Source organism: Ptychodera flava, chromosome 7 (genome assembly GCF_041260155.1).
Source record: "Ptychodera flava strain L36383 chromosome 7, AS_Pfla_20210202, whole genome shotgun sequence".
Lineage (NCBI taxonomy): Eukaryota > Metazoa > Hemichordata > Enteropneusta > Ptychoderidae > Ptychodera > Ptychodera flava.
This window is the reverse complement of record NC_091934.1, coordinates 9,684,230-9,707,097: the sequence shown is the minus strand read 5'-3', so window position 1 is coordinate 9,707,097 and position 22,868 is coordinate 9,684,230. Positions and strand designations below refer to the sequence as shown.

General features: G+C 37.6%; 2 protein-coding genes across 4 annotated transcripts in view; both read right to left on the bottom strand.

Annotated features, from left to right (window-relative positions):
* Positions 1 to 4,944, bottom strand: part of LOC139136738 (acid-sensing ion channel 1C-like) — a 31,014-nt gene extending 26,070 nt beyond the window's left edge. The window contains exons 1-2 of one of the 2 annotated variants that reach the window (XM_070704552.1): positions 4,533 to 4,944; positions 2,235 to 2,402 (exon numbers count right to left, since the gene is read on the bottom strand). In XM_070704552.1, coding sequence (XP_070560653.1) covers positions 2,235 to 2,402; positions 4,533 to 4,780 — 416 coding nt within the window. In that variant the 5' untranslated portion in view covers positions 4,781 to 4,944. The remainder of the gene's footprint in view (positions 1 to 2,234; positions 2,403 to 4,532) is intronic. The other variant, XM_070704551.1, reaches the window with a different exon arrangement.
* A 4,112-nt stretch (positions 4,945 to 9,056) lies between these two features.
* LOC139136736 (acid-sensing ion channel 1-like) lies at positions 9,057 to 17,847 on the bottom strand. Of its 2 annotated transcripts, XM_070704547.1 has the most exons (9): positions 17,335 to 17,847; positions 15,666 to 15,818; positions 14,997 to 15,118; positions 14,366 to 14,547; positions 12,955 to 13,099; positions 12,601 to 12,657; positions 11,399 to 11,549; positions 10,404 to 10,495; positions 9,057 to 9,946 (listed from the first exon to the last, which is right to left on the bottom strand). In XM_070704547.1, exons 1-9 carry the CDS (start codon positions 17,394 to 17,396, stop codon positions 9,840 to 9,842), a joined length of 1,071 nt encoding a protein of 356 aa, XP_070560648.1. In that variant the 5' UTR covers positions 17,397 to 17,847; the 3' UTR covers positions 9,057 to 9,839. The 2 variants fall into 2 exon arrangements, with proteins under 2 accessions (XP_070560648.1, XP_070560649.1); XM_070704548.1 differs by lacking the exon at positions 15,666 to 15,818.
* Between the last annotated feature and the right edge of the window lie 5,021 nt (positions 17,848 to 22,868).

Sequence of the window (22,868 nt, the reverse complement as noted above, 5' to 3'; positions counted from 1 at the left end):
CACAAGACAAGCTATTCAAGGTAGCGGAACTTTGTTGTGTCCTGCAAATTTCTTTGATTAAGATTTATTTCCATAAGCTTCTCCCTCGGTTTCGAAATTATTCGAAGGGATTTATGCTTAGTGTATTGTTCACGTTGCTAGAATTACACCAGAAATCTCACAAATTAAGTATCACCACTACCAAAATATGATTTTCAAAAAGAAATTGCAGTGAAAAATTAAAATTTCACGCAAATTAGCGGTCCCTAGGCTGTCAGATAACGTTAAAATATGGACAGGTGCATCAGAAAAGTATCAGAATATAAAACGTCCTTAAGATATCCACTAATCCCGGAACAATCGCAAACATGTTGCTATGTACCATTTAACTAGCGGGACTATGTGTTTTATTCGACATCGCTCTTTTGACGGCGTTTTTTTATGAAGTCAACATCAGCTACTATAGGTAAGCGGACGAGTAGGAGGCGGTTTACGGAATTTAACGGTACAGTTTGACAGTAAAACTCCGAGGCCGCAGGGCCGAGGAGTTTTATGGCAAACTGTACCGTTAAATTCCGTAAACCGCCGACTACGAGTTCGCTTACCGTGTTATACCACGAATTTGCCGAGTTTTAGAGCCTTGTTTGCACGCCGAAAGTTTTTATTTGTAATTTTAGTGCAGTGCACATTGAAACTTTGGCAGGAAAACATTGACGCGTTTTGACACCTTGTTGAACGAAAGTATAAAAAAACAACCCATGATTGGATAAAACAAAGCTGACATGTGTTGCTATTGTAGTGCGATGACGTGGTTGAGCACCTGGTTTTATTTGAATTGTATGAATTTGCTTGATTGGTTGGTTGGTTGAATGAAGTGAAAAGGTGTTTGCAGATCGACGTTAGAGTCACGCTTTGCTCATTTGGGTCGAAAACTTTGAGCAGCATACATGCAATTGCCGAGTCGCTCTACGTAGTTCGATATGGCGGATGAAGTACAAATGAAAGCTGTATCCGGTGCACTTCAACTACCAAAGCCAAAGATGGAAAAGAAAAGTCCCCTGTCACGCCAGTGCTAACGGCCACAATCGGAAGACCAAGCTACACAGCCACGTCAGAGAAAGGCGCAACAGAAACTGCAAGTACAAAAAAAACAATATGTCTAGATCCACAATGACTGTGGTACTGCGTGTGTTTCCTATAGCTAGATTTAACTTTACCAAAGGCGACTGAAATCTCCACATTCAGTGTTTGACAACTGACTTTGAAGTCTTAAATTTCAGATTCGAATGATCATGATAACAATGACCCTAACACAGAAGTGATATTTGCAATCAATACGTCATTTCACGGTGAACTGTAATTGATTTTGAGATGTACAGTCACGCAAAATTAATTCAGTCCGGTGATTCTTTTAAAGTGTCTTTACTCTGTACTTGATGGTGAAATAAATTCCTCTGGTTAATGTCTCGCATTTGTTTTTTTTACTCGTCGCCACGTGATTTCTTTTGTTTAAAAAGTGTCCATTTACAAGTTCTTTTGTTTAAAAGTGTCCGATTTACTAGTAAATCGGACAGTTTTTAACAAAAGAACTGTCCGATTTACTAGTAAATCGGACACTTTTAAACAAAAGAACTTGTAAATCGGACACTTTTTAAACAAAAGAAAGCCAGGTGGTAAAAATAAAATATTCGGTTATGGAAATTAGAAAGCATGGTTAGAACAATGGGCACGAGGCGGAGAGTGGTATAACACCAGTCAATGCGTGCTAGAGAATACTGTTGCACTCGCTGTTGACGTCATCTACTTTGATAATCCACTAATGCTGTCAGCAGATTAGTCAATTAGCAGATCAATAGCTTAACTACAGTTATAATTCTGTTTTTGGCCTTGTAGTTTTCACGGCTTTGTTATGACTGTCTGTGCTGCTTTGATTTCAAGAAGTGCGCTGTCTTGCATGTCATTATTTACAGCATTGCTAAAACACATTTCTCTCAATTTTCTTTCGATCTGACCGATAAAATTATGACTATTATAAGTAAGGTGCAAGGTTTACATCGAATAAATACTGTCTCGTATGGGTAGTATTTCCTGGCGTAGTGCATACAAAGACAATTTTTCTCTTAAATGGTCATTTCTGCCGATTATAAATCTTGGCGTTTCCACGGGACAAAATCGTTTTCACTTTTACAATGGCACAGTATACCGGCAGAGAATGACCTTACATGAGTACTCATGAAATCAATAAACATACATACGAATACATGTTGAAGTTGCAAATAGCAATGGCTGGAAACGTCACTTCTTCGACATAATTCAACTGGACATTGACATTCAGAGGGTAGATGGCGAAATAGGACACTCTGTCCAATATTTGATATGACAGAAGGCCAATTCCAGTCAGTAACACCAATAGCCACACAATCCTGCAGAAAGATTACGGAAAGATATAAAAGTTAGGAAATATTTTCGTTGTTATCCGCAATAATTGGTTATCATACTTGAATATTGCAAACCAAAATAAATATAACATTAATTTTTGTCTACTCGAGTGTGAAAATATAACTTCTGTCAGGTCGGGAATGTTTACAACATGAGCAGACAGGCACTTCTCGATCCTTTTAAATGACATCCAGCGAACAGAAACTCACTACCACTTGGGGCGGTTATGTAGCGACACTTTAAAAAGTGTACAGAAAGTGACTATTTAGGTTGGCTAACGATACCATGGGATTATACCTGAAAATGAGTTGTTTTTTGACTGTGTGAGTGAAGACATTAACTCAACCTCACATGCAGGATGACCCTGAGGTTATGAAACTGATATGGCAATGCAATATTAACATGTCAGAAGCCATTATATCTCACTCAAACATGACGTGCATGCTTCGTTGGCCATCATTCATACTCAGTCAACCTTCTCACTTGCATTGAAGCGTAACTTGAACAACATTATTTAAGGATGCCGAATTTGGTCTTTAATCCGAATTATCACAATAATCACAAAGGAAAATGATTTTACATTCATCTAGATACTAAAACTATAGGTACAAAACATGAAAGATGACTGAGCTTTCTCCGCTAACACGCACTATGGGAGAACCTCATCATAACAAACACGATGTTATGCAAACACAGTTCGCGAATGCCACTTTTACAATCGACAAACCGTGGTGCAAAATTGCAAGGCTCGGAGTACATTCATGCCAATGTTGGTTTAAACCAAGTAATTTTCTCCTACGTTATCTGCTTTCTGGACTGACTGGGCACCGCACCGTGTCTCAAGTTATGGTGTTGACAAGCAGAATACCTAATGACATGCCTTGACATACCATTCGACCTGGCGGGGTGAATGTCCACGACCGATACGCGAGCCAAGCTGAGAGTGGAAATTTTGCACTGCCCGTACGTTATAGAGATACAAATTGGTCTCTTCTATGACTGTCGGTAAAATATGAGGGTACTGTGAAATTGTGTTGAAACGATGATAATGTTGTTCTAATGGACAATGGAAATATTGTTCCTATAAGAATTCGTACACTACATGTACATAAAGTAGCTGTCCTCGCTGATCAGTGACCTGAAGATGGACTGGGAAACCGCAGTGACTACTGTTAAAGGACAGTATCTGTGAAATCTCCGCTATGGTTTGCCATCTTATGCGCCTTACTCCAATTTGAAATACAGGCCACATGTCTTCATGTGGAGAGGTATCTTTCATCCAAAAATGGAATGAAATTCTGCAGGGAAATTGCTCCCTACTTGATAGTACAAGTTGTAGTATAGCATTTAACATATCTACGCGATGGCCTTAATTTTGCTATGAAATATTTTCGTGTACTGAACAGAAATACTTAGCATTGTATGCACTAGCATTAGTTATAGCAACATATTTGTGCGTGAAAATTCGGTGCCTGGCTTACTTTTACTTTGAGAGTTAAACGTTGTAAAGGCGGAAATTACAGTCAATTACAAGACACACTGCCCTGAAGTTTTAAACTGACAGCGACTTTGAATGCAAAAATACCATCGGCTTTCACGACCTAGTAGATCGAATATTGTTCAATATTTGTTATATGTAAAATTCAAGGTCATTTAAGAATTGAAAAACATACATCAGGGCCATTTACACTGTTAAAAACTGTCAGTTTACAACAGGTAAATGTTTGTTGTGCAATATCACACAAGAGTGGACGAAGTAATACCCCGGGGCACATGATCTACTAAAAATTTCAATCGATATTGCATTTCCGAAGTCCACATTTCGTTAAGAATCTTAGCAGTATAACGGATGTTTAAGACAGTTTCTCACAACCAGTGGTTGTGACCTCCGCTTCTGACGCATTGGATAGACAGGGTATGCGTGAAATTTGAATATGAAAGAGCTTTCGTGACGTTCGTTTTTGTTCGTAACAAAAGCGTTTGAGTTCCTATCTCCTTGGAGTTAAACAGTCTAGCTGTTTCGCTGTGAAAGAGCGGGGAAAATATATGTCACACTCAAAGAATGGCACTCACGGTCGCGTTTGCGTTGGTATGAAGGAAGACAGCATACTTGCCTTCTGAGTGGGACCACCGATTTGCCGGCCAAAAACTTCATACCCGAGATACCGCAGTCGTCAGCAAAACCAGAAAGCAGAATCCCCATGCATCCTGGCCTTTTACCAGCAGCACCATGGTCCATTCTGCCAGGTTCCCTTGTTAATCTCAGGTTTGACCCAAAGTCGGTTAGTTCTGTGCCATTCTTCTCTCCAGTCGTATCCTTGAATAGGCCATTCGGTTGTACAGTGTTGTTCGATGACCACATACTTGATCTTAACCTTGCCTAAGAGGCGACTCTCAGTGTTGGCAATCGCGGTTTAACATTTATTTCTTCACAAATTTCACCAAAAGTCCAGCCACCACGGTTCAGTCTAAATCCCACACTGATTGTCGTCACACGACGAGAAGACAGGTCTATGACGTCATTCCTTTTCGTAGCTCTATATATGTAGCCTCTCAAACAAAACTTTCTTAGGCTGCCATCTGCGAACAATACCGCCACAGACTGTAGCTGTGCGCGCATTATGCACATTGTCCAACCTCTTTGTTATGGTATGAAGTCCTATGAAAGAACACCTACTGATTTCATATTTAATGATGACATTCGCAATTTTACTCCTTTCTCTCTGTTGTCAGCGTTTGTATGTCAATTGTTGAGATGCTTTCAAACGTCAACGTCACCACAAGAGTGAAATTTGTTCAACCATTGCTGGAAATAAATACAGAGGTCGTAACGTATTGTCAAGAATTGTGAACGCAATGTTTAGGCAGCTACAGGGGGGGGGGGCGGTCTCAAATTTTGTATTCACAGTATGTCATTTACGGACGAATATGATTATTAAACTCGTCATCTATTTGAAGAGACTCGAGGCGGTCGTCGGAACTGCGCTCAAAGGTCGCTAGGGACCCCTACGACAGATGTAAACACCGTATCCAAGGTACGTTGGTGATTGATGAAAGTTAAAACATGTTTGTCATAATGTTCATCGTAAAATTTTAATGCTGCAGCTATGTTGATGTGATGAATCTATGTAGAGCATGAAATACATCGTTTGTAAACGGGAACGTTGCACATGCGCAGTTCCGACGACCGCTTGCTTTATATCGGCATTCTGAGTAAAACGTAGAACAAAGTGTTCGAGGCATATCATCAATCACTGAGGAGAAAAAGTCTCGCGACTCACCCTGTCAAAGTGTTGAAACGAGAACCCGAACTTTACAGAACTTGACAACAGAAATTTAAAGGGGAAGTTCACCAAGGCTGATTTTTACATATGTGCTAGCTTTTGGGTCATTTATTCCAGAAAAGCTGTTCTCGCCACTTAAAAATACGGATATGCCCCTGCCATATCACGTAATGAAAGCGCCAGGCTAGGCGCTTTTTTCCCATGATTCAAAATACAGTGAGTTGATGAAGCCCTAAAATGCAACTTCCGCCATAATTTCTATCCGTTTTTTCTAAAAAATTTATAAGTGGCGAAAACGGCTTTTCCGGAATAAGTGACCTAAAAAGCTAGCACATGTGTAAAGATCAGCCTTGGTTGACTTCCCCTTGAATGTCTTGGGTTTGAACGTGTGCCTTATTGTGATTCATGGTCTTCCACAACCGGGGTCCGAACCAAATTACTGTCAAGCCCAAACCGTTAACGTCTCTGCTGCATCATAATAATACTTTCTAGTACAGGTCATCGTCTACCATCGGGGGGGGGGGGGGGGGGATTACAGTGAATTTCAAAAAAGCTTGGAATTACATCCTGCAAGGTTGATTAGAAAAACGTTTCCGGCGATATAAAATAAAAACAACTGCATCCATTGCAAACGTTCTCCTCTGAAAGATTTTGCAACAATTTAACCAAATACGACGTCCACTTTTCTCACTCACAGAACACGTTGAGTGTGGGAAACACCAATCGTTGTACCGACCCGTACACACTGTACCGAGGAAAAAAAACTATAGTTAGCGTTCTGTGCAGTTTCGTCGACCGGAAATGTGATAAAGGCAATATGAGTATATTAAAGCAGTCAGTGTATGGCTGAGTTTTTCAATGGGAGCGCGGCACTACTGACGATGTTGAGTGTGGTACAGTGAACGTCGTATTGGGTTAAATTGTTGCAAACTTCGTCGAAGTAGAACGTTTGTAATGAATGCAGATGGCGTCATTTTCTATCACCGGGAACTTTTTTCTTATCACCAAAGCACTTTGTAATTCCAAGCTATTTTGAAATTTACTGTAAGAGTGAGAGGTCATCGGTATACAGAAACAGAGTAGAGGCTCTCTGTTTTCAAAGTTAATAAGGTTTTATTTCTTATGTGAAGAAGTTACAAGTCGTCAGAGACAGGTAGCACATACTACCTCTTCCTCCCAAATGCTCCTGTAATATTAGGCCAAAAAAAGAAATATTTCTGGTCAAACCTTTCTTTAGAAAATGGTGCGGCGACGCGAATTTTTTCAATTTTTTATTGTTTCCCTCCAGGGAGGGAGGAGGGTCAGTTTTATAGTTTTATCAATATAATCACATATATACTGTTCATGCAGTCACTGATCATGCGCCCGGAATTTTCTTACACCACCAGTGTCCAGTGACCCTTAAACTTGATTTATAGCTACTGTAGCTGTATAGTAGTACGAAGGTTGCCGCGGCCGCCGGCCATAAAACAGGAAAAAAAGGGTGACGCCCTTTTTCAAGTGACGCGCGCGCTGACCAGAAACATTTCTTTCTTTTGTTTGGCCTTATCGAAATATTGAGTTTATGTATACAATATCAAAATGCATGCCATATGAATTATAACATAAATAAAACAATACATCTAATCGTAAACATCAATACAGCTCCTGATCTTCAACTTACATCATATCATATTTTCATGTTCCTTCATTGAGTGTAGGCAACAAATAAAGTCCAAAAATTCCACTCATGCCGGTGAAATCCAAGCTGTTTGTCTGTATAGTATCTATTTGCTATGTATAATTTTATAACTGATACCCTGTCGCTTCAATTAATAATATCAGTGCCTAAGCGCGTTAATCTTTGTGTGAGATAAATTGCCTTCGAAACTCTCCCCGTCTTTAAAGCAATGCGTCCCGCATTGCAATGCATAATCCACGAACCTATTAAAAGTGTAAGGAAAGCGAAAAAACCTACTTTTACGACAATGTATAAAGTATTGGGAAAAAAAATGAAAAATCACATTCCGAAATGAATTCCTTGTTTAGATACAGTTTAGAATGGCATATACTTAAATGGCCGTCCGCGCAAGCTCAGAAGAAAATAAGTACACTTTTTTGGTGTCGTTTTCTTTATTTTGTCATTATTACATTTCGTATTACAGTAATTTTGATTGCTGTCTGCAAAATTACATATTTATTTCCATTTTAACCCCTCTGCGCATATTCGGCACTATAAGAGGCAGAGTAGTTAGTCTGAGCTGCAGAGATTATATAACTGCTCAAATGTCCCCAGCCTTGTCATCGTGTGGTTTCCTTTTTTGGGGTGTAAACATAATAGAATCCCATTACATTTGTTTCTCTGTTTTCTACTGTTGAACTAATGAGTACATTAATTGTGGAAGATCATCTCAAATCTGTTTCGTGACCTTAGATATGAGAAACGAACGGGTTACCTTCAGTATGCATCCATTTTATGTACAAACAACGCCAAAATCAAGAATATCTGATTTTCAGCTTCGTTCAGCCATCGTTCCTCTTCCTGGTTACGGCATTAAGTGGTGCCCAAACAGGGTCAAGCGCTGAAATATTCTACCTTCAGGTAAACATATCCTGAGCAATAAGTACTTTATTTCTCTGTCATCATCATCTAGACTTCTAAACTCCGTAAAAAAACCTTGACGCACACACATCACTGTATGTAGGCTAAATTATTGTACATATATAAGTATTTCTTCTGGTAAATAATTATCAAGCTATTTATAATTATGTAAAAGCTATAAAAAAGTTTATTCTACTAGAATCGAAGGGGAAAAGTTAAATACAAAACCGCTGCATACTGAGCTACTTCCGAATAAATAGTTACATATTCTGGTAAGATTGTCTTTTCTCGGAAACGTATTGATTAAGAAATCATTGAATTACAAATAATTTCTCATAATCTACGTGACAGCATTTTACATAAAAATTACATTTTGTCGATATAATATATCTAGAAGATGGTATAATAAATATCGCTAATACATGAGTAGGATAAAATGCAAATGGGCCAGACTCATATTAAGACAAACCATGTCAAAACATTCAGTCAGTTGTATCTATAACAACCATCGGAGGATTAAACTTGAATAGCGAAGGGACAAATTGCGCCGCCAAATCTGTTTGGGGTTTCTGCCATCGAGTGGTAAATTTGACCGACACGCTTCCTTTATCATAACTCTCCACAGTCTAATCATATGGGCAACGACTTCATGTATGGACTCTGACTGGCACCCTAATTTTCCAATGACCGTCCCGATTTATAAATGCCGAAGCTCGTATCACTGTTCCAGCCTGTGCGCACTAGCCCTGTCACTGAAAATGCATTGTAGGGACAATCTTGACATTTATGACGTCATCATGCGACACTCTCAGGTCAGTATATGCTGTACAATGGTAAAAATTCGAATCAGAAAGTAGTTTAGCAGATATCGACTTATTGATTTCGAACAAAAATAAACAGGGTTAAAAGACGGTGAACGGACTTGTCCAAATATGTTTGTCTGTCCAAACAAGGTTATCAAGTTATTCCATTTACAGTGGCAGGCTGAACCGAAGACAAATCCCTGTGAAACTGCTCCACAAGAGACACGTCTTGCATGCTGCCTTTTTCAAAATTTCAAACCTGATTTCGTTATTAATTAGACTGATGAAGTGAATAAAAATGCTTGAATTTCAAGCAAAGGATCTGTACATTGTAAATGATGCCATTGTTTTTATTGTAATAGCGTGTCTTCACATTATATAATGTCGACTTTAGTCAGTAAACGCCATTGGAACTAACTTTGGAGAAGTGGATCTTCATATTATTCAAATTAAGTGTTAGATGCCCTACAGGTGAATGTTGCAATGTTACAAATTAATCATAACAACAAGTGTATATCTTAAAAAGAAAAGCAGATTAGCTTATATTTGCAGATTAAACCGACATAACTTCACAATCCAATTATCCCGAATCAGTTCCAATCGTGTTCACCATAACTTCTATAAATAGCCAGTTGCTTTTGCTGTAGGTTATTACAGATCAAGGAATACGAAAAGAATATGAAAAATGCCTTAGCGGAGTTTATCATTCAAGTAAGAACATCAAACGGGTGTCCGGGCCAGGTTATGACATGGTTAATGCCACGCAGAGCCACAACATCCTTTGAAGCAGATATCAAGGATCTCTATCACAGTCAGTATACTTCCGCCAAGCCATAAACCAAGGGAGCCACCTATGTCACCTGAATGAGAGGATTAAAAAAACACATTAGACTGTTTATATAGTTTATCACCGTTGAGTTTCTGATTGTTAAATGCTCTGCTGTATCCATATGAATTATTTCACTCCAAGCCTTACTTCAGACAATAGGAATGGTGTACCTGGAATGTTGATCTTTGAGCCCTGTTTCGAATTAATTTTGTCGTTGGCTGCTTTTTAAGAATGAATGGCAATTCGAAAGGGCGCCAATTAATTCCTGAGTTTGTTGTTAAAACAGTTACGAACCTTAAATCCTGTAGGTTGTAGTGCATATATATGACACGTACATGCATCAATATGCGAAATCAAAGATTGAGCACAAACTGGTCTGTTTAAGGAATCGACAATCAAGAAATCAGTCGAATAAAAAGCGTAATTAGAGAATGGGACAATAGCACTGCAAATATCAACAGATCACATATTAAGAAAATATCACCTACATAGTAACCCAAAGATGTTGTAAGCTACTTCTTCTTGAACTTCATGGATAGCCAATTCTTGGAAGAATATGTGGAGCTTTACGAGATTGCTCCTATTTGTGTAACATAATAATCCAGAAGTATTAATCATACAATGTTCAAAAGAACAAGCACTGGCTAATTTCGAACATGACATGAAGTGACACTTGCAAAAATCATCATCATAATGTAAGTTTGAGACTCTTCCATATATATATATATATATATATATATATATATATATATATATATATATATATATATATTATATATATATATATATATATATATATATATATATATGGTACGGCAGTAGGTGTATTCTATATATATATATATATATATATATATATATTATATATATATATATATTTTTTTATATATAATATTTTTTTTTTCGTGCTCCGTGCCAAAGTAAAGCAGTAAATAATACCACAGTTTACTTCAAGTACAAGTAATGGAATAGGATCCATGAAACCTTAGTGAGAAGGTATAGGGTATTTGGGGCCAGCTGGAAGAATCTTTTTGTCTCATTGCCCCTATATCACTCTAGAATCTACGTTGTGTTATTTTTGCTGCTAACATAGAATATTCGTTGAATGTGTGACGAATCCTGTCTGCAGAATAGACATGATAGATCGTAAATGCTTGCGACAAGTATACACAAGGAGATGTAGAGTTAGAAGGATTGAACATCATTCACAAATCTCAAACGATCTGTATTGCAGGGCTGTTCATGCCATCATTTTACAAGTGGGATAGCCACAAACTGATAAAGTCAAATCGTCGTACACAAAACACAGAAGCTTTGTAATTATGGCACTGTGTATTGTGTAGGGCGATTTGACGTCATCAGTTTGTGGCTGTACCACTTGTAAAATGATGCCTTGTTCAGACTGGTCGCATGACGTTTTGAATCTCTCTCTTTGCATAAAAAGAGACGGAGACACAAAGTAATGCTAACGACAAGTACTTACTCAAAATATTCGGGGGGCACTCCAAAGTACTCTGCCTGGAAATTTGCGAAGGCCTGGTATGTGTACTTGGCATGAGACAAGTTTGGTTTGTAGATGACTTGAGTACAAGGTAGAGGACATTCGCATCGTGACTCCTCGTTCATAAGCTCAGCTGCGAAAAATAATGCATTCATCGGGAGATTAAGGCAACGCTGAGCAGAAAGTGTAACATTCATATTTAAAAACCATTACAATGACGTAGTTCTTAAAAGTTTTTCATCTAAGTTATTAGAGCAATAAGAGACTCAACCAAATGGGCTGAATCGTTTTCTGTACCAATTATTTTAGCTATTTTTGTTTTATATTAGCAATCATGTTGTTCCCCTGACTGTAACTTGTTAAATCGTCAGTCGTTAGATCTCCATTCTCTCTGTAATGGTAAATATAAGAATTCATACTTTTATGTCACAGTGTATGGTACTTTGACTAAATTAAACTGTGTGTTTCAGATGACAGGCGTCCGAAAGTGAGGGAAGGTAGGTCGGAAGAAATGACTTTGACTAGCTCAGAACGCTTGCTTAACATGCTTTATTATTCACGGAAGAATACGGTGTTGGAATTCGCACTCTTACTGAGTTATTGTTTGAACCACGTGATTGTACGCTGTCTATTTCTTTTTCTTTTCCTCGGCAGGTCAATGTGTTCGTATTTCAACTGTCATTTTGTCTCGGGCCAGTACGTGTTTCACTTTACCTCTCTCTGCAGGCCTGGTTGAGGAAGCCTTCATCACATTATTTTGACAGATGAGCTCGGGGACGTGTTTAATAATTGAAAGTGGGCGCTGCTGTGTGAGAGGGCGCTGCTGTATGAGACTTTTGATTAGCTTTTGATTTGCATGTCTCGGCTATTAGATTTTTACCTGGTCTAGCTTTTGTGCCCTCTAGTGTGGACGCAGATGGCAGTTGTTATCTACTAGATTTCTACAAACGCTATGGAAAGCACGAAATACAAGCAACATTCTATATCACAGCAATCGAGGCCACAGCACTACAACTGTCCTTTAGCAGAGGGGTAAACACTGATACTCATGATTCAGGTAATTGACTTAATTAGAAGGACGAAAACATTTTCCAAATCGCAGGCCAATGATGTCAACACTGATTCTGAAACATAATTAAAAATGTTTATGAGAAAACATAAGCTAATAAAATTAATATACTCACCTAATGCAACTTGTCCACATACATACATCACTCGAAAATCACACACGGTTGCATTTCCTAGGTACGAAACATAATTTTATTGAGTATGGTCAATCCTTCTCCGTACTGAAAGTTAGATATCGAACGAGTTTCATACGTAATTGGTTGGTTGCAGTTTAACATGGAACACATTTTATCTACCAATTTAGAGAGCTCTGATACTTCAAATTTAAAAGTGTCAAGTATAAATTTTAACCCAGTGATTACTGGTACTATGTTTGTGAATGTATTGTCTACCTCGCAACGGGCGCTGATGCGAAATTCAAGGGCGAAATTTCATTATCGAAGCTGACTTTACATATCAATAATATATACCTGGCATGTAAAACATTCTGCATCCACAATAATCCACCATGTAATCCGTCTTACACTCCATCCGACAGGCATTCCTCGAGTATTCATCGTAGTACTTCAAATGCTTCTTCCCACAGCTGCCGTGAGGGGGCGGGAGATTCTGTATCTGGGACAGTAGGGCAAGTTTTCAAAGACGATGTTACGGTATACCTCGGATGGTCCCTTAAACAGGCTGGTAAGTATGGGCTTTTATGATTCACACTATGCCTGTATTGCCATTCCCCTAGTACTGATATGAGGTATATGTTAAAGCCCCAATAGCTGCGAATTTTATACATTAAGTTGTTGTAAATGTTCTAACTGAAGGACGTGTATATAAAAGTATCACTCCTCGCTTATTTGGACTATGCCTACAAGTTTTAACACTCATAAAATGGCGCCCTCACGGAAAAGTACAAATGGCAATATTTCCTGCTCATACTTATCGTGATCATACCAGAAACAAGCATGATGCCATTTATTTAAATGCACAACACACGATGGCTAACATTTTGAAATTTTTACTATCTCTGTCATATGATTGGTTTTTGAAATTGGCGGGAAATCTAATATGATGTTAAGACGTTTGAATTACATGTCACTGACGACACTTATGACAGTGTAATACACTTTTTCAGGCTTTAATGGGTTTCATTCTGAGAAAACTCTTGGAAAATTGGGGATATTATGAGATCAGTTTAATACACATTCACAGCCATTGGGGCTTTAACATGTTAAAATATGAATCATATCACCAGAACTACCTATAGAGCTAGGAGCATGTGCTGTTGGTATGTTCATATATATAAAACAACTGAGCGAACAGAACTTGCGACATTCCAAAACATCATGTATAATTTGCCATCTTCTTGGATACTCCATGTGAAGTTGAAACTGCGTATTGCACACGATTTTGCTATTTGCTCTTTCTCGCTAATATCACCATACTTCGACCAAATTAAAGCAAATCGTGTAAAAAGACCATCCTTTGTAGTCGCTAAAAATCAATCCTAATCTATGCCGCATCTTATACCTCTTTGGTAATTGGAGCCGATTTTGAATGTTACTGCAGTGTACGACCTTTTGGTATTTTCGTACATGACCTCCACAGTTTTACCATTACAAATTGCCGAGTTTGACGTATATGATGTGAAGGACCAGATCAATATTTCGCAGTTCTCTTGTGATATAGCAAACCCATTTGTCAGGTTAAGGCAAGGATAACGCTGCAAAATATTTACCAACTGCAAATTAGGCGGTATCAATATATATACCTAATGGGTGACGACAAAGAAATCTATTCGATATACTCTATACCAGTGTGAGGCCATCACACATTAGTAAATGGTGAAAAAAGTTCTCTTTCTTATCATACAGAGATTGACAGACTTACGCTGGTGACGTCCACGCCTACAAGAACTTCCTCACCAACTGACACTGCAAAGCCAAGGTCAGCAACCAGTGGAATGTCACCCTGTTGGTACAGCATTACCTGAAAGCCTAGTCCCTGTCTTGGACCGATATTGTAGTCAAACTCAACGGCGTTTAAATATACAGAAAAGCCAAATGATCTACCTGATTAATAAAGAAAATGTTTTCCGTTAAATGTTTACCCTAAATGTATAGAGGGTAAAGCATAAACATCTATACTTTATCATCAACACCAGCAACACCACCACCATAATCAATAATATTAACAACAACAACAACAACAACAACAACAACAACAACAACAACAAACAAAAAACAAAACGTATCATTATCATTGTCAACATTGTTACCACCATAATAAACACCACCACCGCCGTCATCATAATCGTCATTACTATCATCATCATTATCGTCGTCGTCGTCGTCGTCGTCGTCTATGTCATCAACATCATCATCAACAGCAACGAAAGCAACAACAGCATCGTATCATCATGAGAGCCTTCCCTTTTAAGTTTATCATGAAATTCCTATAAACGACGTTATGCCCGAACATTTGTGGCTTCAACGTACAGAAAAGCGCAACTCGGACCAACCTGTGTTTTTGACTTTATGTGTGTCGTTGCCATCTCCAGCATTGAAGGTGTAGCAAACGCCAAAGTCAGTGAGAATTGGTGTGAAGTCATCCTTTGACAGGAAGTTTCCCTGCCATGTCGGTCTGTTTACAGAGAGAAAAGTTTTAAATTCAGTCAAATAACAAAATTCAGCTGAGAACACTTATAGGTACTGCTTTTTCATCACATTGCCCTGTTACCACAGGAGGCCATTTATGCTAATTAATGCATTTGACTTATTTCCCTGGGCAACAGAAGGCGATAATGTATGGGCATGTTGGGCATAAAAATTGAAACAATAAAGTGGAAAACGATGTCCGTCCTTTCAAACGTAGGCGTGGACAACTTGCCATTGGTATGTTAGTGCAAATTGTATTCTTGTATACCTCCAAAACGTAGTCTAACGATGGTCGAGAGAGTTCTTCTAAATGGTAAATGCAAAATTAAAAATGCAAAATGCAAAATGCAAAATGCCAAATTAAAAATGCAAAATGCAAAATTCAATACTGCAATACTTTTGCATTTGCATCTTGAATTTGATTTTGCATTTGGAAGAACTATCGGCCATCGTACTGAAACAGGACGCTTTACACTACAACCAATATAAGTGATACCCTAATTTAGATCAGTCATTGAAACACTTTGGCTTACGCGTAGAACGTATACTCAAAAAGGTGAGCTGTGTCTCTGTAGAATTGTTCCGAAGCTGTCACATCAATATCATACTTGTCAAAGTCTGGATTGTATGTCGTATACATTTCTTCCAAAAGATCACTTATTCCGTTATGGATGGTGGCTGAACGACTAAAAAAATAAATAGCAATTAAAAGATTTATCCCACGCAAAAATCTGTACACTCTAATACATGTATGCATTCATAACCAACCAGCGCAAATCGAACACAATTATTACAACAATGCAGTTATGCAACTGATGAAGTTTCTAGTAGCAACGGAGGATGGTTTTGGTGCCGAACTTTTTAACTTGTTTCCTTAACCTTTTGCTTTCAGATCAGATCGTTTGGCTCGAATCGTCTCCTGAAATTTCGCAAATATTGCATCCCGGCATATGGAAAATTTGTACCCGTTCTCCGATAAATACCTATCGATGCCCCGTTGATAAGTTGTCAAATTAACATTTAAAGTGAGTTATAGCTGTAAGAAGAATATGGCAAGTTCAAGTATAATCAAACCGCATAATAAGACGATAATTACCGGGGTTCAGCGTAAGGATCAACCACCTGATTGTAATTGCCGGATTGCCGGGACAAGTATACATGCCCCTTGAAGGGTAACTGCCAAGTCAAAGGTGTGGTTTCCAAGGCCAAAGTATTGACGGAGCACGGAAAAAGTTTGCATCGGCCTCACAGATAACACTGACGGGCTTTACTAACCACATGCAATCGTTCCGTAACGATAAATAGAGAAATAGAGCAGAATTGTCAAAGTTTTTAAAAAGCAAGGAGCAAATCTTTGACATTTTGTCATCAATTATTGACAAAGCACCGAGTTACTCTAACATAAGCAAGCGATGCAATCTTTGTAACAAGTTTTTGGTTCTGACATTTTGAATCCAACTCAGGGCGTTTGTTTAAGACCGTATAGATTTGTTATTATAATATGCAGCTTTTCTGATTCACAAAGAATGCATCGCTTATAAAACACCTATTGCTTGGTCTTTATTCGGGCTACAGCGCCCGTCTATTACCCCGCTATACCCCTCTGCCTACGGCCTAGGGGAATAGCAATGTGTTTCTGGTAACACATGACCCCTTGAGGTAATAGACGGGCGCTGTAGCCCTCATGACAAGGCAATAGGTGTTTTATACACACACACACACACTCACACACACACATATATATATATATATATATATATATATATATATATATATATATAAACACATACATATATACAGTGAGATAGATAGATAGATATCTCAAAGTTAACATATCCTCTTTAAAATTACAATGGTTGACGCTAAAAGCAGAGCGTTATCAATAAAGCCGCTACAAGGAAGAATTAACATACATCAACTAAATCACCAACAATGTAAAGAAAAGAAAAAACCCAGTAGCGCATCGTCATTAGGTTCTGCCCCTACCCTTTCAGAAAGAAAACCCGAACAAACGTCGACAAAATCTTCCTGAGATCAAGAGAGAGAAAAACACTCCCCTAACGAGAAAAAGGTTTATAAAATACGCTATGGAAGAAATTTTAAAACCCGTTACAGGCACATGTCCTGCGTTATTAAATCACACAGTAGGAAAAATATCTAAAACCAAGCAGATATGTACTATGAGTACGATGAGATACATACCTATGCAAGTTGAAGTTACAAATGGCTACGGCAGGAAACGTCAGCTCGTCCACGTATTTCATTCTGACGTTGACATTGACAGGGAAGCTAGCGAAATAAGCTATTCTGTCAAGGATCTGGAATGTAACCAATCCCAACCCCGCTGACAACACAAGTAGCCATAGGACTCTAAAAAATATTATTCACAGGGAAGGTTAAATAACTCAAGTTGGTTCATGAGCGGATTATTTAGTTACTTGCAATTATTTAATAGATGTTGGAAAGTGTCCAACTTAAGCAGTATTCGTCGAGGGGACCAATATGCACTGATATAGATTTGTGTTTTATAAATTCATAATGTCTTATATTTTTTACATTGAAATTAAGCTGGTGAACGCCACCTGGCAAAAGTTCTTGCATACAGTACATGAAGTATAGGCTCTTCCATGTACTGAGGTCAAGTTGAACTTTTGAAGCAAAATCTAATCTTAGATATACTTCGAGGCATTGTAAATGGTAAATGGGTTTAATATGAGAACTTATTAACACAGAAAATATGAGTAACAGCAACATTCTCTAATTTTGGTGATCTTACACCTCGCAATGTTACTAAAATATGCCAACATTTAGCCACATTAGCTGTAACTTTTTGCAATCTTAAGACGGTTTGAAATCAGAAGGCAACTTTTGTAAAACACTGACCGAAGTGTGACCACATAAGTGTTTCAAATATTAGTAACGAACCTACGACTTAGTAAAACTAAACGATTCACGACTTGCAAGTCATCTGTGGCCGGTGAGGGTAAGTATACAAAAAGTGCAAACATCAAGCAAAATCCACTGCCAAAGGAAAGGAATACTGGCGTTTTCAAAGACGTCATGTTTCAATGTCGCAAATCCAAAATATCTCTGAGAAGATAATTTTTGGTGACAGAAAATGCTAAAAAAAGAATGGTGCTGTAAAGTTTTTATTTGTTTTGTTAATGTGGTCTTGAAAGCGAAGTGTCTAAAGGAAGTGTCGTCATTCCAAAGTAAGTCTGGCCATTAACTTTACATGATAAATATAATAAACAGCATAGAAATATTATATTTGTTGATATCCACTAAGAGTATTGAATGGCGAAATCATGGGTATTAAAGAATGAAGGGAAAAGTTTTTCTTCATGTTTTAACGTAAATTCAACAGATGTAGATCATCAATCAGTACACACTGTTGTATTATCTCAAACCAGCGGCAAATGCTTTTAACGTGTGACGATATTTGATCCCGCTCTGTCACAAAATATTCCTACGTCACTATCGTTTTAATAGCCCGGCGAACAAAGAAGTAATCAATATCAATTAGTTAATACTATCGAGATAGCTGAAAGCTTCTTCCGTTTTTTTTTCTGCAACAATATTATTGGCCGTCTTATATTTGGAACCGGGATTACATCGTAGAGGAAATAAACATATTGAATATTGCATAACGCATTTATCGTTTTGCCGGCATTTGATTTAAAACAAATTTGAATCTCAATAATCAGTTCAAGCCCTATTAGCTGTAATATTTTACATTACACTTTAACAAATATATCACCCTATCTTCGAAGAGATATCTCATTATTTAGTTATCTTGTTGTCATCAAAACTGTTACTATTTCAATCCCCTATTGATTTGGTTGATTGAATTCACACGTGAATTTACTCGTGTATTTGTGATGATCATATTTGAGTTGCGACTCGAAGAAATTAGTTCTTGAAATCTAGGTTGTGCTTTCGTCGCAAATGTTCGAAGCGTTTCTCGTCACACTTCGGTATGCATTTTTACTTTAGCTGCATTTGATTTCAAGTTATACTATGGTAACAAAATGCAAAAAGATACAGCTATTGGAGCGTTAATTCTTTCTTCTGAGGAAAACGTCACTCTGGTTCCCATGTTGGCTTTTTCCAGATCAGATAACCGGTTGACCACTTTTCATTTTTGCTTATCAGAGAACGAAATTCTAAGAGTTCTTCTGTAAATATATTTTTACAAAAAATATAATCTTTAAGTACAGAGTATAGTATAGAACAACTGCACGTTCAATGTTGCATAAAATTCTGCATCAGAGAAAAAATTTGGCGAGAAGGAATTTCATTCTCTGACATTCCAGGTTATTTTTATACAGTCACAAGAAAGGTGGAGCTCGTGGGAAAATTTCTTACGATAAAACTATGGGCCGTATTACTGAATGTATTTGAAATAATACGAGATAAAGGTCTTGAACAACGTAAGTAGATGTGCACTTGCCTTCTTAGCAGAACGACTGACTTTCCAGCAACGATTTGAACTCCAGCAATGCTAATGTCATCAGCAACTCTAGATAGAAGAAATTTAAGACGCTGCTTCTCTTTCTTAACATCTTTAGTATTTTTGCCAAGACCCTCTTTTTCTCCAGCAGTCTCGAGGTCAAGACTTTGTTCCAGTGACGCTACGTTCTCCGACGAGATATTTTCTCCACCGACATTAATTACATGTACATTGATCTTGTTCTTCTTTGCCCACATCTTTGACTATGAACCGCTTTTTGCAGTGATGAGGCCAAATCATGATCTGGATCTCAAATGATTCGTCAAACTAGCGTTGGTGATAAACGCTTGCACGAATCGATTGATTTCATCTTCTGTAAATAAATTAGAGTGCTTCTTGCCCTTTGTGTTTACATAAGGTTGTAATGACGTGACGATGGTTGGCGTCTTTGTTACTCATCCCCACCAGGCAATGTCGATTCGTTAGTCTGCAACTTACGTTGGAAATTTCCATGTTGCGTATTTTGGCAACTGGAGTTTATATAGACATCCTTTGGACGCACATATGCTGCCTGGTTACTTTTGAAAGACGACCTGACTAATCAAATTTAGGAGAATGTTCGTTTGCAATTCAGTTTCATTATTTTCAAATTCAACTAAGTTTGTCAAATGCGAGTTTGCAATTTTTACTTCAATTAGTACTTAACTAACTTTGTTAATAAGAGGGAGACAGAACAGTTCATCTTATATTTCATTGAATGTTGTCTATCGATCACTTCTCTTTATATACTCTCCACCGTGCTTCACAAAAAGACAACATGGCGAGCACTTTGTCATGACCGATGGTAGTCGTATCAGCAACTTTACAATATGTGCATTTATTTGGCAAAACTGAGCCGGTACATGAATGACAGTAGGTTAGATTTACTACACTCAACATTTTTACGTAAAGTTCAGTAAAATTCAATAGGTACAACCGAATAACAAAACCTGTAGAATTGTTTTAGGCTAAAAGGAAATCAATTATGGCGTATACCAATTATGGCCTATTCAATTATGGCGCAAATTGCGAACTCCAGTGATCATTGTATACTTTTCGGTGTGAACGTTCATAAATCAGTGAAACTTTATGACAATTTCGCCAGTTTGCTCTGAAAGATGCCTCTAATGTACCTTGAATCATAATGGAAATAGTGTACTCTATTAGTCGGTTGACGATGATATGTACCCCCCAAGGGATATGCGACATCGTTCCCAAGGCTTGTGAGTTTGTAACTATTTGCAGAAGAAACTTTTAAGGTGGCAAAAGTTCAACATAAACAGGAGGGGCTTATGTGAGACTAACGACATGTTTATGCCAACAGAATTAGGTATTGCGGACACATTTCTCACCGTAAGATGGGGTGTGTTTACACATTACGAGACCATATCAAGTAACTCAAAACAGACTCGTCCAAACCCTATTTAAAGCAATTGTGAATAACAAAAATTTACATTTTACACGATTGGAACTTATTTAATATAATTAGATGGTGAAGTAATGTCGATTTAATCTACAAATGTGATCTCATCTACTTTTCTTTTTTACATTACACAATTGTTGTTAAGAGTAATTTGCGATATTGGAACATCCAGCTATACGGCACCTAACATTTTTGAGAAATTTGCAAGATATGAAAATTTAATTATCACAAATTAGTTCAAATCGTGTTATTCTGGTCACACAAATGCATATCTCGATGATTGACACCCAGTACTGTCCGCATTGAATGTGTCACTGCATTATGGTTAAACTGTCCCCAACTGTCCTTTGATAGTGTCCATTTCGATTTATTTACTCGCAAGTGCACATTATCATTGTTTATGTTTAATGGCATTATCTTCAATCGATCAATTGACTTTCGCTGTGTGTGCAATTACGATCAATACGATTAGATACCTATTATGAATCTCAAGAGCTTATTTTGTTAATTATCTACACATAAATAGTGAAAGTCAAGGTTAACCGAGATCAAATACAAACTAAACAATCTTTATTTTGATACTTTTACGAGGCAAAAGGGGCCTCTTGCAGAGTAAACTATCTGTTGAATTTTGATATAATGAAAGTTTCGGTTGTCAATATTGCAAGATCCCGACTGCTGAAATTCTTTTTGACCAAAACACTGTTCACTTAGGCCAAAAAAAAGTTGTTTCTCATCCTGGGTATCTTGCAAAAATGATGCGGTGACGCGGGTTTTTCTTTTGCTGCTACTTTTTTTTTATTCAACCATCAATAACAACGCGCTTACAACATGAGAACATAGGAATGCATGCAGAGATAAATGCACAGCAAATTTTTAGCATATCAACAGTGCTGGTTTTTGACTATCAGTGCAGAATGCAGTTTTGATAGCTTTCAATGACACAGTGTACAGTTCTGAATGGAATATTACAACACTGTGTGATATTCAATGTTCTGTCTAGTTCAGTTTTGTATATCATAAAATATTTGTGTTGTTTTGGTATGATCTGAACGGTTTAATTTGTTCTTTTAGTGAAAACTTTTCTTTTTCGTTTAAGATATCGTGGATTTTATCCATAACAAGTATCACAAGTTGGATAAACATCAACGGCTGCTAGTTAAGTTTACATACGCAGCCGTGTGTGGCGCACTATCGTCGCGTATTTTTGCGTTAGTTTTTTTTCATTTTTTTTCGTTCCCTCTTGAGATGCAAAAAAAAAGGTTGGCGCGGCGGGTCTACATTGACGCGCGCGGGGATGAGAAACAAACTATTTTTTTTTTGGCCTTATGGGAATTTCACATCGTAATGTCAGATGTTAACCCTTGGAGAGCAGTAATGTTCTCCCGCCAAAAGTTTAGTGCAAAATTTTACCAATTTTTATGAATTTTTCTATAATTTTTCGATAATTTGAGACCAAATGGACATCACATTTCATTGGCTACAGTTTGTTTCTCAAAATTTTGACAGAAATCTTAGAAGAATTGACAGGGGTTTATTTCATCTGGGGGACAAAAATAGACTTTGGCGCTCAAAGGGTTAATCATGTCATGTCAAACATGTCTCGGTGGAGTCTTTAATATGAAGCAGCATCAACGCACTTATTCAGAGGTTAATACATTACTGAGTAAAAATCGGTTACAAAGGAAGCTTCCTTTGATCTGCAGGACACAGTAACACATGTACAATGTTAAACAGTTTAGTTCTATTAGTTATCAATTTTCATGAGGGAAATCATTTATCAAAGGGCTGCATGTTTACATAAAAATGGAAAATTGAAAA

What these genes read in the sequence shown, in the direction of transcription:
- LOC139136736 (XM_070704547.1), bottom strand. Translation starts at nt 17,396, where the DNA reads ATGAAATACGTGGACGAGCTGACGTTTCCTGCCGTAGCCATTTGTAAC. An exon ending in TAGGCGTGGACGTCACCAGC is followed by an intron (nt 13,100 to 14,365) that starts GTAAGTCTGTCA and finishes CTACTGTCCCAG; the next exon opens with ATACAGAATCTCCCGCCCCC. An exon ending in ATGTGGACAAGTTGCATTAG is followed by an intron (nt 11,550 to 12,600) that starts GTGAGTATATTA and finishes TATTTTTCGCAG; the next exon opens with CTGAGCTTATGAACGAGGAG.